The sequence below is a fragment of the Anabrus simplex genome, chromosome 2 (genome assembly GCF_040414725.1).
Source record: "Anabrus simplex isolate iqAnaSimp1 chromosome 2, ASM4041472v1, whole genome shotgun sequence".
In the NCBI taxonomy this organism is placed as follows: Eukaryota; Metazoa; Arthropoda; class Insecta; order Orthoptera; family Tettigoniidae; genus Anabrus; species Anabrus simplex.
The window spans coordinates 1,172,088,931-1,172,101,936 of record NC_090266.1 but is presented as its reverse complement, the minus strand read 5'-3'; the positions used below and the strand labels follow the sequence as shown (position 1 = coordinate 1,172,101,936).

At 39.2% G+C, this 13,006-nt stretch overlaps 1 protein-coding gene across 1 annotated transcript in view; it reads left to right on the top strand.

Annotated features, from left to right (window-relative positions):
* The window catches only part of rut (rutabaga), a 1,268,721-nt gene that overhangs the window by 1,068,169 nt on the left and 187,546 nt on the right, over nt 1-13,006 (top strand). Inside the window, exons 17-18 of the mRNA XM_068226417.1 lie at nt 1,931-2,199; nt 12,308-12,428. Of these exons, the coding sequence (XP_068082518.1) occupies nt 1,931-2,199; nt 12,308-12,428 (390 nt within the window). The remainder of the gene's footprint in view (nt 1-1,930; nt 2,200-12,307; nt 12,429-13,006) is intronic.

Below are 13,006 nucleotides of genomic sequence, written 5' to 3'. Positions count from 1 at the left end.
TATGTTCCGAGCTGTCAGCGGAGAGATGGCGTGGAATGACAGTAGTAGACGAATAGGTTTGAATGGCGTCTATAAAAGTAGGAAAGATCACAATATGAAGATAAAGTTGGAATTCAAGAGGACAAACTGGGGCAAATATTCATTTATAGGAAGGGGAGTTAGGGATTGGAATAACTTACCAAGGGAAATGTTCAATAAATTTCCAATTTCTTTGAAATCATTTCGGATAAGGCTAGGAAAGCAACAGATAGGGAATCTGCCACCTGGGCGACTGCCCTAAATGCAGATCAGTATTGATTGATTGATTGGGAAGCAAATTTACTCACTCTGTGACTGATGATATTGATCAAATTGTGCTTGTGCTTGTTGTTTAAAGGGGCCTAACATCGAAGATCATCGGCCCAATCAAATTGTGAGTGGTATTTCATGGAGTTGGGAGTTGTAAGGTTTTGATAATATCCTTACTACAATGTTTGTGGATCTCCAGCAACATACATTAGAACTCTCTACACCTTTACTCTCAAGAAAGAAAGTGACAAATATCATGTGTTGAGGGTTGTTTGGATTATAACGGTCTATAGACTGTTTTCAAGGATACTTTTTCAGTAGCAATGATAAGAATTAAAAGTGAATGAAAATTATTCACTTCGGATTTTATTGTAACCTCATCAGAGTCCTTTCCGTCGATTGCATATGTCCGGCTTGGTAACAGGGAGATAACTGCTGGGGGCAAAGCACTCCAGTGAGATAACATGTTAATCACAAAAACTGTAGTAATTTATAATTCATTGTTGAGGATATTTGGCATGTCTCCTGGTGTATGGGGAAAATATCTGTTGCCATATATACATGTGTACAGCTTCATTGAAAGCTGCTGTGCAGTATTATTATGATGTGACAGAACTAGGTAATTCTAAACTCCACCCACTTGTTCTCGTATCATTGTTAATGACTTGTTCATATGATTTGAGATGGAAAAAGACTCTTCATTAAGAAAGGTATAATTTCTGTACCTGCATCCTTTCCCTGCCAGTAGCCTGAGAACCTGTACTTCTGTAATGAACTTCACTCATATACAGGGTATATCTGTGATGATCTTACAAACTTTCAGGGATAATGGAGGACGGCAAATGGATCAGTTAGAGATAAGGAACCGTAGTCTGGAAACGTTTGAGTCAAAAGTTATTAATAATCAGAGTTGTTTAGCAACCATCCGCTCTTAACAGATGCCGGAGTGTCGGAATTTCTTCCCGCAGCAGTTCTGTGACGTGCCGGAAGCAAACGATATGGAGTTGTCACCTTTAAACACCCTTAAAAGCCACCGACTTCAGTCGGGTTTGAACCCATTAACTTGGAATTGACCAATGCCGTATCCACTACACCACTCAGTCAAAAGTTAAAGCAAAAATCGGTCTGATATCTCTGACTGTACTGTACGCTACATGTGCTAAGAGTATCATAAGGGAGATAATCCCGACGAGCACAAGAGGCTAGAATAATAACTCTACTCCAATGCTGATGGTGTACTGTGTACTGATGTGATCGATGGGCGATGTCTGTACTGTAGACTTCAGTCTGTGTTTACAGGTTGAAGTGGTGCGTTGATCAGCACTATCCAAATGGAGTTGTACCCAGTTACAGAACTTGCAGACGAGTAAAATTTTGCTTAACTTTTGACTCTATAATTTCTGAAAGAAGATGATGATGATGATGATGATGATGATGATGATGATGCTTGTTGTTTAAAGGGGCCTAACATCTAGTTCATCGGCCCCTCTGGAATATGGTTCCTTATCTCAAATTGATCCATTTGCCATCCTCCATCATCCCTGAAAGTTTGTAACATCATCGAGGATATACCCTGTATTCTTCAGTAGAAGTATGTGAACACACTGGTCAGTTATGTGACGGCGTCATTATTGTGTTTCAGTTTACCTGCCGCTCTGATGTCCCGTTGCCATGCAAACTAGATTCAACCACCAATGTGACTCTGGACTCTCTCAGTCAGGACCACCGAGCATGTCCTTTACCTCATTATATTGTACTGTCTTGTACACTGGGTTACTTGGCTGTAGCAGTGTTTTTGCGTCTCCCAATCGTGGTGAAGGGAATACTTCTCGTCATCATGGCTACTGTCTACATTCTCCTCATCGAGTTGTCTCATCAAGCGCTCTTCAATTGCTACGACCAGCGAGTTGGGTGAGTTATTACCGTTTGTTTTTACCATTTTAAGTTTCAAATCTTATGGTTGCCTGTCTTTGAACAATACCATTTCTTTTGTTACTAAGGAAGCCATAATTTTCATTGTCGACTCAGTTTAAATGTAACTTAAAAACTTTTAAACTTGTAAATGCCATTTCTAATGCCTAAGTCTATAATTTTATTATTTGAAAAATATTATACAGTAGCATTAGTTTGATTTTGGATAGCCTAATTTTTAACGAATCAACCAGGTGTTCTCAGAAAGCTTTCAAGTATATCTCGTCCCTACTTAAACTTTTCTTTGACAGAGTCCAGTATACTGTCATACTTGGTGTGTTTGATGCAGGCAGATTTGTTCTTGTTTTTAATCAGGTGTAGATTTGTAGAGAAGTATTATTTTTTTTAAATAGGAATGTTATACTCTGCATGGCTTTACTTCTAAATTGATGTTTCAGAAAATAATTGAGCATGACCGTATGTCTGTTGCCAGCGTGCTACTACCGCGAGAACAGCTGATGCAATATGCCCTTGCAAAATGTAATACCGGTACCGTACTCAGAAAGGCTAATGAATCAGGATTGAAAACAAATCCACAAAATCTACACTTACTAACAACATCCAACACTAAAAGGAGAATACATTATTAAGAATAAAAGAGAGTGAGGAAATAACACACCACTAACCGCTAATGGTTGGCACAGGAAGGAGGTTGTGGCCTACAAAGGGAACACTCCACTGATCTCAGAGTCAATTTCATGTCACTTGTCTTTCCCAAACTACACTGAGACATGCTAAACACGCACAAACTAAGTACACTAACCAGTACATGGATGTAAATAAAACTACAGCTACTTTTATACAATGAACTATTAAACCTGTATAGTACTGACTTATGCTGTGCTAAACTGTAAACCATGCTGTACTGTACTATACTAGAGAATGGTAAAGACTAATATGAAAAACACTAATTTCTGTAGGAAAATGCAAAAGATAGTGAACCGTACCGAATACCTTACACGCTGAGCAAGATAGGTTAACCACGTGGTGAATGTAAATATTAGAGTTGGCAACTAGGTTTCGAGATCACACTCCGCCGTTATAAGTCGATATGAATGGCAGCTTGGGATTGGTTGGATGTCTATGTTTCAGTGCATAACCACCAGACAGAGTCAAAATCAGCCAAAACATCAATTTAGAAATAAAGCAGTGCAGAGTATAGAGAGCTACAGTTCCCTGTAACCTCTGTCTGCACTGACTTTGATAGTTATATCTACCATTCATTTGTATCTTTACTGGTATAATTTAATTCCGTAGATGCTTCACTAAAAATATTTAGAAAATTTAACTCTCATTCAAAATCCAGAATTACCGGGCGAGTTGGCCGTGCGCGTAGAGGCGCGCGGCTGTGTGCTTGCATCCGGGAGATAGTAGGTTCGAATCCCACTATCGGCAGCCCTGAAGATGGTTTTCCGTGGTTTCCCATTTTCACACCAGGCAAATGCTGGGGCTGTACCTTAATTAAGGCCACGGCCGCTTCCTTCCAACTCCTAGGCCTTTCCTATCCCATCGTCGCCGTAAGACCTATCTGTGTCGGTGCGACGTAAAGCCCCTAGCAAAAAAAATTTTAAAAAAATCCAGAATTCAGAAAAGTAACATGTAATCAGCAGTAAATTATAAATTACACTAATATATGGCTAACTTTCCATTGTTCCTGTACTGGCATCATATAATTCATTGGACACATAAGCACCTTCTTCTTCTTCTTCTTCTTCTTCTTCTTCTTCTTCTTCTTCTTCTTCTTCTTCTTCTTCTTCTTCTTCTTCTTCTTCTTCTTCTTCTTCTTCTTCTTCTTCTTCTTCTTCTTCTTCTTCTTCTTCTTCTTCTTCTTCTTCTTCCCCACTGGTGTTGCAAGTGCAAACTGTGTCACACATTTGAATCTGGCCTGGTTTTACAGCCAGATGCCCTTCCCACTGCCAAACCTACGCGGAGGGATGTGTTTACTGATGCGTGTTTCTGTGGTGGTTGGCAGTGTGTGGTGTGTTATGTGAATATGAGAGGAATTTGTTTGGACTAACACAAACACCCACTCCCCAAGCTGTAGGAATTAAAAATACACAGTTGAAATCTCCAGCCCAGTCAGGAATCGAAGTCAGTGTCCTATGAACCAAAGTCCAGCACACTGACTATTCAGCCAAGGAGCCAGACTCATAGAACATGTCACTGCAAATGAAAAATATTGAAGCCCTATTCAAAATCCAGAATTCAAAAAAGTAAAATGCAATCAAAATTAAATTGCAAATTATAATTACTAATGCCTCACCAGACAATATTTTATGTTATGTTTTGGCTGAATCCCAACAACGGGTTTACGGGAGAATCTTCGCAGCAGTATCAAGGATTGTAAGAATATATTATGATGTACTCTTCTCATTCCTTTAAGTTTTTTTGCTCTAGGCTGAAGAATTAAACCAAAGAGAAAGTAAAGAATGTGCTCAGAGAATTAACTTCAGTCTATACAAATAATAACAAATGGGAAATCTTAAAAAAGAAATGAAGTGAGTCAGAGAGCCATGTGTTAGCTGTGAAGGTAGAGGGGCATTGGGTTGAACTGTCAAGTGTAGCGATTGGGAGCTGGCATAGTTCAGAACCCACCCTGCGAGCAGCTCTTCTTTTACTCATTGCTGGAAGATAGTATCATATTTGTTATGAAATGAAATGGAGTATGGCTTTTAGTGCCGGGAGTGTCCGAAGACAAGTACGGCTCGCCAGATGCAGGTCTTTTGATTTGACTCCCGTAGGCGACCTGTGCGTCATGATGAGGATGAAATGAGGATGATGAAGACGACACATACACCCAGCCGCCGTGTCAACGAAATTAACCAATTAAGGTTAAAATTCCCGACCCTGCCGGGAATCGAACCTGGGACCCCTGTGACCAAAGGCCAGCACACTAACCATTTAGCCATGGAGCCATACATATTTGTTATGAGTATTTTTTACTCATTCACTGGAATCTTGTCCTTGTGCTCGAGGACTAAACAAGAAAGAAAATAAAACTATGCCTTCAGAATTAACGTCGCAGTCTGCAAATGAAACACATGGACACAAATCAGTATCGGATCTGCCAAACCTCGTGTTCTGTGACTGCTCCAAGTCAGTTGGGCTTAGAACCAGCAGGAGTCTGGAAGCACTCTTCTTTAAGATCCAGTTCTTCCCAAAGGTTGTACCAAACCCCACTCGCAAGAAAACTCCCCGATAAACAATAAAAACCAAAACATCGGCGGAATATAATATGCGGATACAAACCCGTGGACCGTGATTGGGAAAGGCCAACAACCAAGGCCCCGAGCTGAAAATTGAGCTCTAATCTTACAGCAAATAAGAGTCCAAATGCTACTAGAATGAAATAGGAATTAGAAAACAACTATGTTTATTCAATTAAGGAGAAACAAAATTAAAGGAAGGTGAATTGAATTAAAAGGAGGATAGTGGTTGGAGCACATACCATATACAGATACCCGTATTACAATCGCCGGCGTTTGAATAGTATCCTGGTCATTCACAACATAGTGCGATTAAACATCAACATGAGAGCAATCCGTATGGTAATTTGAAATTCTTCACACAATCGCACTGAGGGGTAATTTTTTGTAGTTGTAAAACAGAGCCACAAAGGTCACACTTTCCTGGGGATATGTTATTCCTCGAAAAAACTAATTTCAACCACCCGCATACATCACATCTTTTTTCAACAATCCCTCACCTTTGTTATCTGCTCCCGGCATCAAGGAATAGGAAAAAGGTAATATATGTTCAGAGAACTCCAGGAAGTTAAAAGAAAAGTAAATGATCTTGCTCGTCAATGACAAAACAAAACAAATGACTGAGGTCAGAACAGAGCGAAAAACGATGGGACCAAATAAATTAAATGAGCAGGCAATACAAAGAAATAATATAGAGAGAATTCAACACGGGTACAAAACTACAAGCCTAGAATCCGAATAAAAAGATAAAATGAATATTCGAAATGGGTTATCGATATGATACATGTACTCCAACACACCCATTCAATCGCCCACACCGCCATACATTCCGGCACTGATATGCAAAAATGCGCACAGACCCAACATTAAATTAGCATCATAAATATTGCGACCCCAAGGTCATCCAAGGGTCACTCAGATGGGCACAGGAACATGCGCAAAGGAATACGACAGCAAGACAGTGTAATCCAGCGTATCAAAGTATTTCCATCACGACCGTGATTTGTACAAGGCAAGAGTGTTCTCGCGATGACACGAAAGGCAATCATAATCTGATGGTTCATGGCAACCGACAAAGCAGACACAATAATACTGTATATGCTGGACCGTCGCATAACCAAAAAAGTAATATCAATCAAGTACCAAGATCATACAATGGAGTAAACATTGCATATCGAAAATATGAAAGAGCAAAATTTAAATATAAGATAACTTACTAAATAGGAGCTCTCAAAGAGTCAACAAATACCTGGAGCTTTCAAGGACTCAAACAGTAAAATGTAAGGTTGTTGCAGATACACTTAGAACGTTTAAAAACATTCTGATAAATCAGAAACGCTGCTCCAATGTGCAGGGAAGCCATTTTTCTTACTGTCCCCAAAAATAACAAAACCAACACAGTCAAGGAAATAAAAGATCCCCAAGTGGCAGGAAGTTTGACCTTCGGTGACCAACACCGAGATGTCTGCCATCTCTCATACACACATGGTGTTATTTTAACTCTTACGAAGTGAAGTGGCAAGACGCCATTACAGTAATATAATTAATATGCCGACATGATAATAGCCAATGCAAATGGCTCAAGGTTGAGCACCATATCAACGGCTCCTCCCTTGAGATTGTGCGACAAATGCTTTCCTGCGGAGTCCTCTGCATTAGACCCCAGACATCCTCAATGGGATGGGGTTCGAACTCGGCATGTCCCAAATGCAAGCTCACAGCTACGCACCCCTTACCATACGGACAACTTGCTCTGTCAGAATTTGTAAATGACCCTGTATATTGTTTGTCTAATATCATCTGCCACTCTACTTTGAAAACCAGGATTGCCAATGTAGCAGAAAAACTCCTTATCTCTTCCTTATTTCTATGAGAATCATCTGGTTTCATCTCTTTTCTTCATTTTTAAGCTAATAAATTTCAGAGTTTCTACAAATTCTTTACATTTTTCTTCTTACAGAAATGTGCATTTAATATTCCATCATTATGTATGTCACCTGTTTATTTACTAGTGAGTAAATCACACAGGTAACTAGCTAACAACTAGAGGATTGGAGAAGAACAAGTCACACAGAGGATGTTTCAGGAAGAATAGTTAATATTCCAGAGGCAGTGGCATGGACTATTTCAAGTACAAAAGGCCACAAACAGGTGTCCAGTCTGCAATGTAAAATAAAACATAAATGATAGTCGTATGGTCTTGGTTACCATGTGCAAACATTTTAATGACGCAAACTGGCTGCTTGCTCATCAATTTCGACATTCAATTTTACTGTAGGCCTAGAGAGAGTAAACCATATCTCTCTTGCATGTCTGTGGCTGAGTTCTTTTTTGAATTTTGTGAGGTAAGCTCCATGTGTGTCATCAAAGGTCTTTGACATGCCGACATCGTGCGACACGGGAGTGTTAATGGAATTTTTTCCACCCTTCAAAAATCCAACTACCTCTGTTGGGTTTGAACCTTCAATATTTAGACCCAGAGGCCAGAACTCGACCACTGATCCACAGATGTGTGTGTAGAAAAATATACCTAACGCTACATTGTCTCAGTAAATTAAAATTCACATTCCCTTTTAAACTAAAGAAAATTCTTGTTGAATCACTCGCATTACCTCATTTTGATTGTTGCGATATAGTTTACAACAACCGAGGAGTAGACTGGGGAAGGAAATTACAGTGTGCTCAGAATGCTTACGTAAGATTTATATGTGGACTTCGTTACGTCTTACACACGGCTCGGGTGGCTTCGCTTCCAAGAACAACGCACACTTCATACTTATTGCTTTTTGCATAATATTCTTAAAAATTCTCAACCAGCCAATCTCCAGGATCGCATCAGGCTCCTCTCCACAGACCATAACAAAAATACCCGATCCTACAGCACCATGTGTTTATCCCTTCCTGTATACAGAACAACAATCTACATGAAATCGTTCACTGTTACCACAGCCCGACAATGGAAACTCTTACCAGTGGACGTCAGAAGCATGTCCAGCAACTCAGATTTTGAACATGCCTGTGTCAAAATACTAGGTAAACGTGCATGAATCATCCAGTTATGACCGGAAAACACCTCCTATCGCCTCTTCATTATTTCCCCTCTTCCTTTCACAGATCTTCTCCTTCTTATTCTTACTAATCCTTCTTTTCACCTCTCAATTGAAAGCAATCTCAGTATACTGTAGAAATGTATATATTTTCTAAACTTTCTCTTAAGTAGTAGTTATAGTACTCATTATGCAAATAGTTTTAATGTTTTTAATGAATTGATTCATATTTTTAAATATTTAAAATATTTTTATTCTTGTATTTTTAATGTACGATGTGTATTATATAGATGATATGATTTGTTTTTTATGTGTGATTACTTTTATTAATGCTTTTACTGTTATTGTTAATCGTATTATATTATTGTCATCAGTAGTTATTATTAAGTGTTCTAGGTTAAGACTGGTTAAGTGGAAGAAAGGGAGTACATCCCTAACTTTGCCAGAATAAATATGGTAAAACATTATTATTATAATTATTATTATTGTTGTAGTTACTGTTTTCATTATTATAATATACATACATACATACATACATACATACATACATACATCATTATAGATCATTATGTCTTTTAGCATTCAATCTGTAAGCGTCTGAGAATTTACTAAATGTCGCCACAATCCTTTATTTGCAACTAGTGCTATGGCCTCATTTAGTTCTATACCTCTTATATTTAAATTGTTAGAAACTGAGTCTACCATAATCATCTTGGTCTCCTTCTACTTCTCTTACACTCCATAACAGAGTCCATTATTCTCCTACGTAAGCTATCCTCCTCCATTCACCTCACATGACCCCACCACTGAAGCCGGTTTATGCGTACAACTTCATCCATAGAGTTAATTCCTTAGTCTGTATCTCCTCATTCTGAGTACCCTCCTGCCATTGTTCCCACCTGTTTGTACCAGCAATCATTCTTGCTACTTTCATGTCTGCCATTAAGACCAAGTCGTCAGCATAGGCCAGACTGCTTACTATATTTCCACGTAACTGACTCCTTCCCTGCCACTTTATATCATTCATACGATGATCCATGTAAACTACGAACAACAAAGGTGAAAGATTACAGCCTTGTCTAACCCCTGTAAGTACCCTGAACCAAGAATTCATTCTACCATCAATTTGCACTGCAGCACAATTGTCATCATAAATGCCTTTGATTGATTTTAATAATCTACCCTAAATTCCATAGTCCCCCAGTATGGCAAACTTCTTTTCCCTCGGTACCCTGTCTTATGCTTTCTCCAGATCTACGAAACATAAACACAACTGCCTAATCCTCTCGTAGCAATTTTCAATTACCTGGCGCATACTGAAAATCTGATCCTCACAGCCCCTCTGTGGTCTGAAACCAGACTGTTTTTCATCCAACTTCCTCTCAACTACTGATTGCACCCTCCTTTCCAAGATGCCAGTGAATACTTTGTCTGGTATGCTAATCAATGAGATACCTCGATGGTTGTTGCAATCCTTCCTGTTCCCTTGCTTATAGATAGGTGCAATTACTGATTTTGTCCAATCTGAAGGTACCTTACGGACACTCCATGCTAGTCTTACTACTCTATGAAGCCATTTCATCCCTGCCTTCCCACTATACTTCACCATTTCTGGTCTAATTTCATCTATTACTGCTGCTTTATGACAATGGAGTTTATTTACCAGCCTTTCCACTTCCTCAAGCGTAATTTCACCATCATTTTCCTCCTCCCCATGAGCTTGGCTGTTCGCAACACCACCATGAAGATTTCCTTTTACGTTGAGATGATGTTCAAAATATTCCCTCCACCTCTCCAGTGATTCCCTGGGATCTATTATGAGTTCACCTGAATTACTCAAAACACTGTTCATTTCCTTTTTCCCTCCCTTCCTAAGATTCTTTATTACTGTCCAGAAAGGTTTCCCTGCTGCTTGACCTAGCCTTTCCAGGTTATTACCAAAATCTTCCCACGACTTCTTTTTGGATTCAACAACTATTTATTGCGCTCTGTTTCTTTCATCTACGTACAAATCCCTGTCTGCCTGGACCCTTGTTTGGGGCCATTTCTGATAAGCCTTCTTTTTACGTTTACAGGCTGCTCTCACTTCATCATTTCACCAAGATGTTTGCCGTTTCCCATCTTTACACACAGTTGTTCCTAGGCATTCCCTTGCTGTTTCTACTACAGCATCCCTGTATGCCACCCATTCTCTTTCTATATCCTGAACCTGCTTACTGTCTACTGTTCGAAACTTCTCATTAATTATATCCATGTACTTCTGTCTAATATCCTCGTCCTGGAGATTTTCTACCCTTATTCGTTTGCAGACAGATTTCACTTTCTCTACCCTAGGCCTAGAGATACTTAGTTCACTACAGATCAGATAGTGGTCTGTATCATCGAAAAATCCGTGGAAAACTCGTACATTCCTAACAGATTTCCTGAGTTCGAAGTCTGTGAAGATACAGTCTATTATGGATCTGGTACCCCTAGCCTCCCATGTGTAGCGGTGAATAGCCTTATGCTTGAAGAATGTATTCGTAACAGCTAAACCCATACTAGCACAGAAGTCCAGCAAACACTTCCCGTTCCCATTAGCTTCCATGTCTTCCCCACATTTACCAATCACCCTTTCGTATCCTTCAGTTCTATTTCCAACTCTCACATTGAAATCGCCCATTAGCACTATTCTATCCTTGCTGTTGACCCTAACCACGATGTCACTCAATGCTTCATAAAACTTGTCAACTTCATCCTCCTATGCACCCTCACATGGTGAATACACAGAGACAGTTCTAGTTCTAATTTCTCCAACTGACAAATCTACGCACATCATTCGCTCATTTACATGCCTAACAGAAACTGTGTTGCGTGCAGTAGTATTCCTGATGAACAGTCCTACTCCACACACTGCCCTTCCATTTTTAACACCCATCAAGTACACTTTCTATCTCTTCCTTGTTATCTCCCCTTACCGAATATCATTTACTCCTAGCACATCCAGATGCATCCTCTTTGCTGACTCAGCCAGTTCTACTTTCTTTCTTTCATCAGCCCCATTAATATTGATAGCTCCCCATTCAATTCCATTTCATTCGCCAAGTTGTTTCCAAGGAGGCCCTCGCATGTCAAACAGGAGTGGGACACCATTACTCCCGTAGGTCCGAGGCTTGCCTAAAATGTTCTGAGCTCGGTAGATTTGTGAAGCAGGATGCTACCATACTTACACAAAGTCCAAGTGAGAATCTCTCCTCTAACAGGTTAGGGACCACTGGTGGATTGTATAGTCCTAGCCACCCGAACACAAGGAGGGCCATGACTCAGAATATGTCCAACATGCCCACTCCCATTCCATAGCAACTGGTATCCCGACTCTCAGGATCACTTACTAGGCCACTCAGCCGTTGCTCCTGGTTTGCAAACTAGGACGTGACTGGAGTAACCCACACCATGAACCATTATTATTATTATTATTATTATTATTATTATTATTATTATTATTATTATTATTATTATTATTATTATTATTATTAAAAGTTGCCATTCTGACTGTAATGTTCGTAACAGGACGTAAAGCATCTAGTATTCCTATCCTGGGAGTCAGTTGTTGAGGACAACCAATCAAAACTGGTTGAAGGCACATCAGCTAGGTAGTTTATTTATCATCATGAATAGCAGTGAATTCACCATCATCCTTCATTAAATTTTATCATCACCATTGTAGAGCATAACTTTATTGGCTCATTTGTTCATTCTGTTTTGTACAAATTGAGACTCTCCCTACTTTGACTGAACTTCACTCTAATATTTCAGGTCAGTTGTTCCTCAGCATGTACTGAGTGTGGTGTATGTGCTTATGTTCTTGTTGGCTGTTGTGATTCATGGACGGCAGGTGGAATGGACAGCTCGTCTGGATTTCCTGTGGCAGATACAGGTAAAGTGATTCACACAGTTCAGGATTTCTATTTTCTCCTTAATTCCATTATATTTTTCTTATATGAATGGACGGATACAGTAGAAAGGTTCAGAAGTGTCACTGGGTATTGTTTTCTGTCAGCACTGAATATGCATCTGTTCCATGTATAAGTTACAAGTAACAAGTTTTAACAGCTTTGTTTTTGTTAAAAACCGATATTGACTTTAACATCAAGTAGCGAATATCTAAGAATGAGCTTAAATATTGTATTTAAATGGTCCGCCTCTTCAATACATATATAATTATATAATTATTGATATCATGACATGGAACTTTTGACAAGTTTGCAATTATTTTGTTTTAAATGTTCTTGTGTATGATAGTGCATTTTAATTAATGTCATACCAGTCTATTAATGTGATTTTATATCTGATGTATTTTGTGAAATATTCTAGCTGATGATGGGCCATTCCTTAATTGAAGCCAGGGCTACCTTCTTTCCAGTTTTAACTCTTTCCTATCCCACTGCTGCCCAAAGCCTTTCTGAGTTAATGAGACATTAAATTGCTAAAAATAAGAAATAAAAAATAAAAACA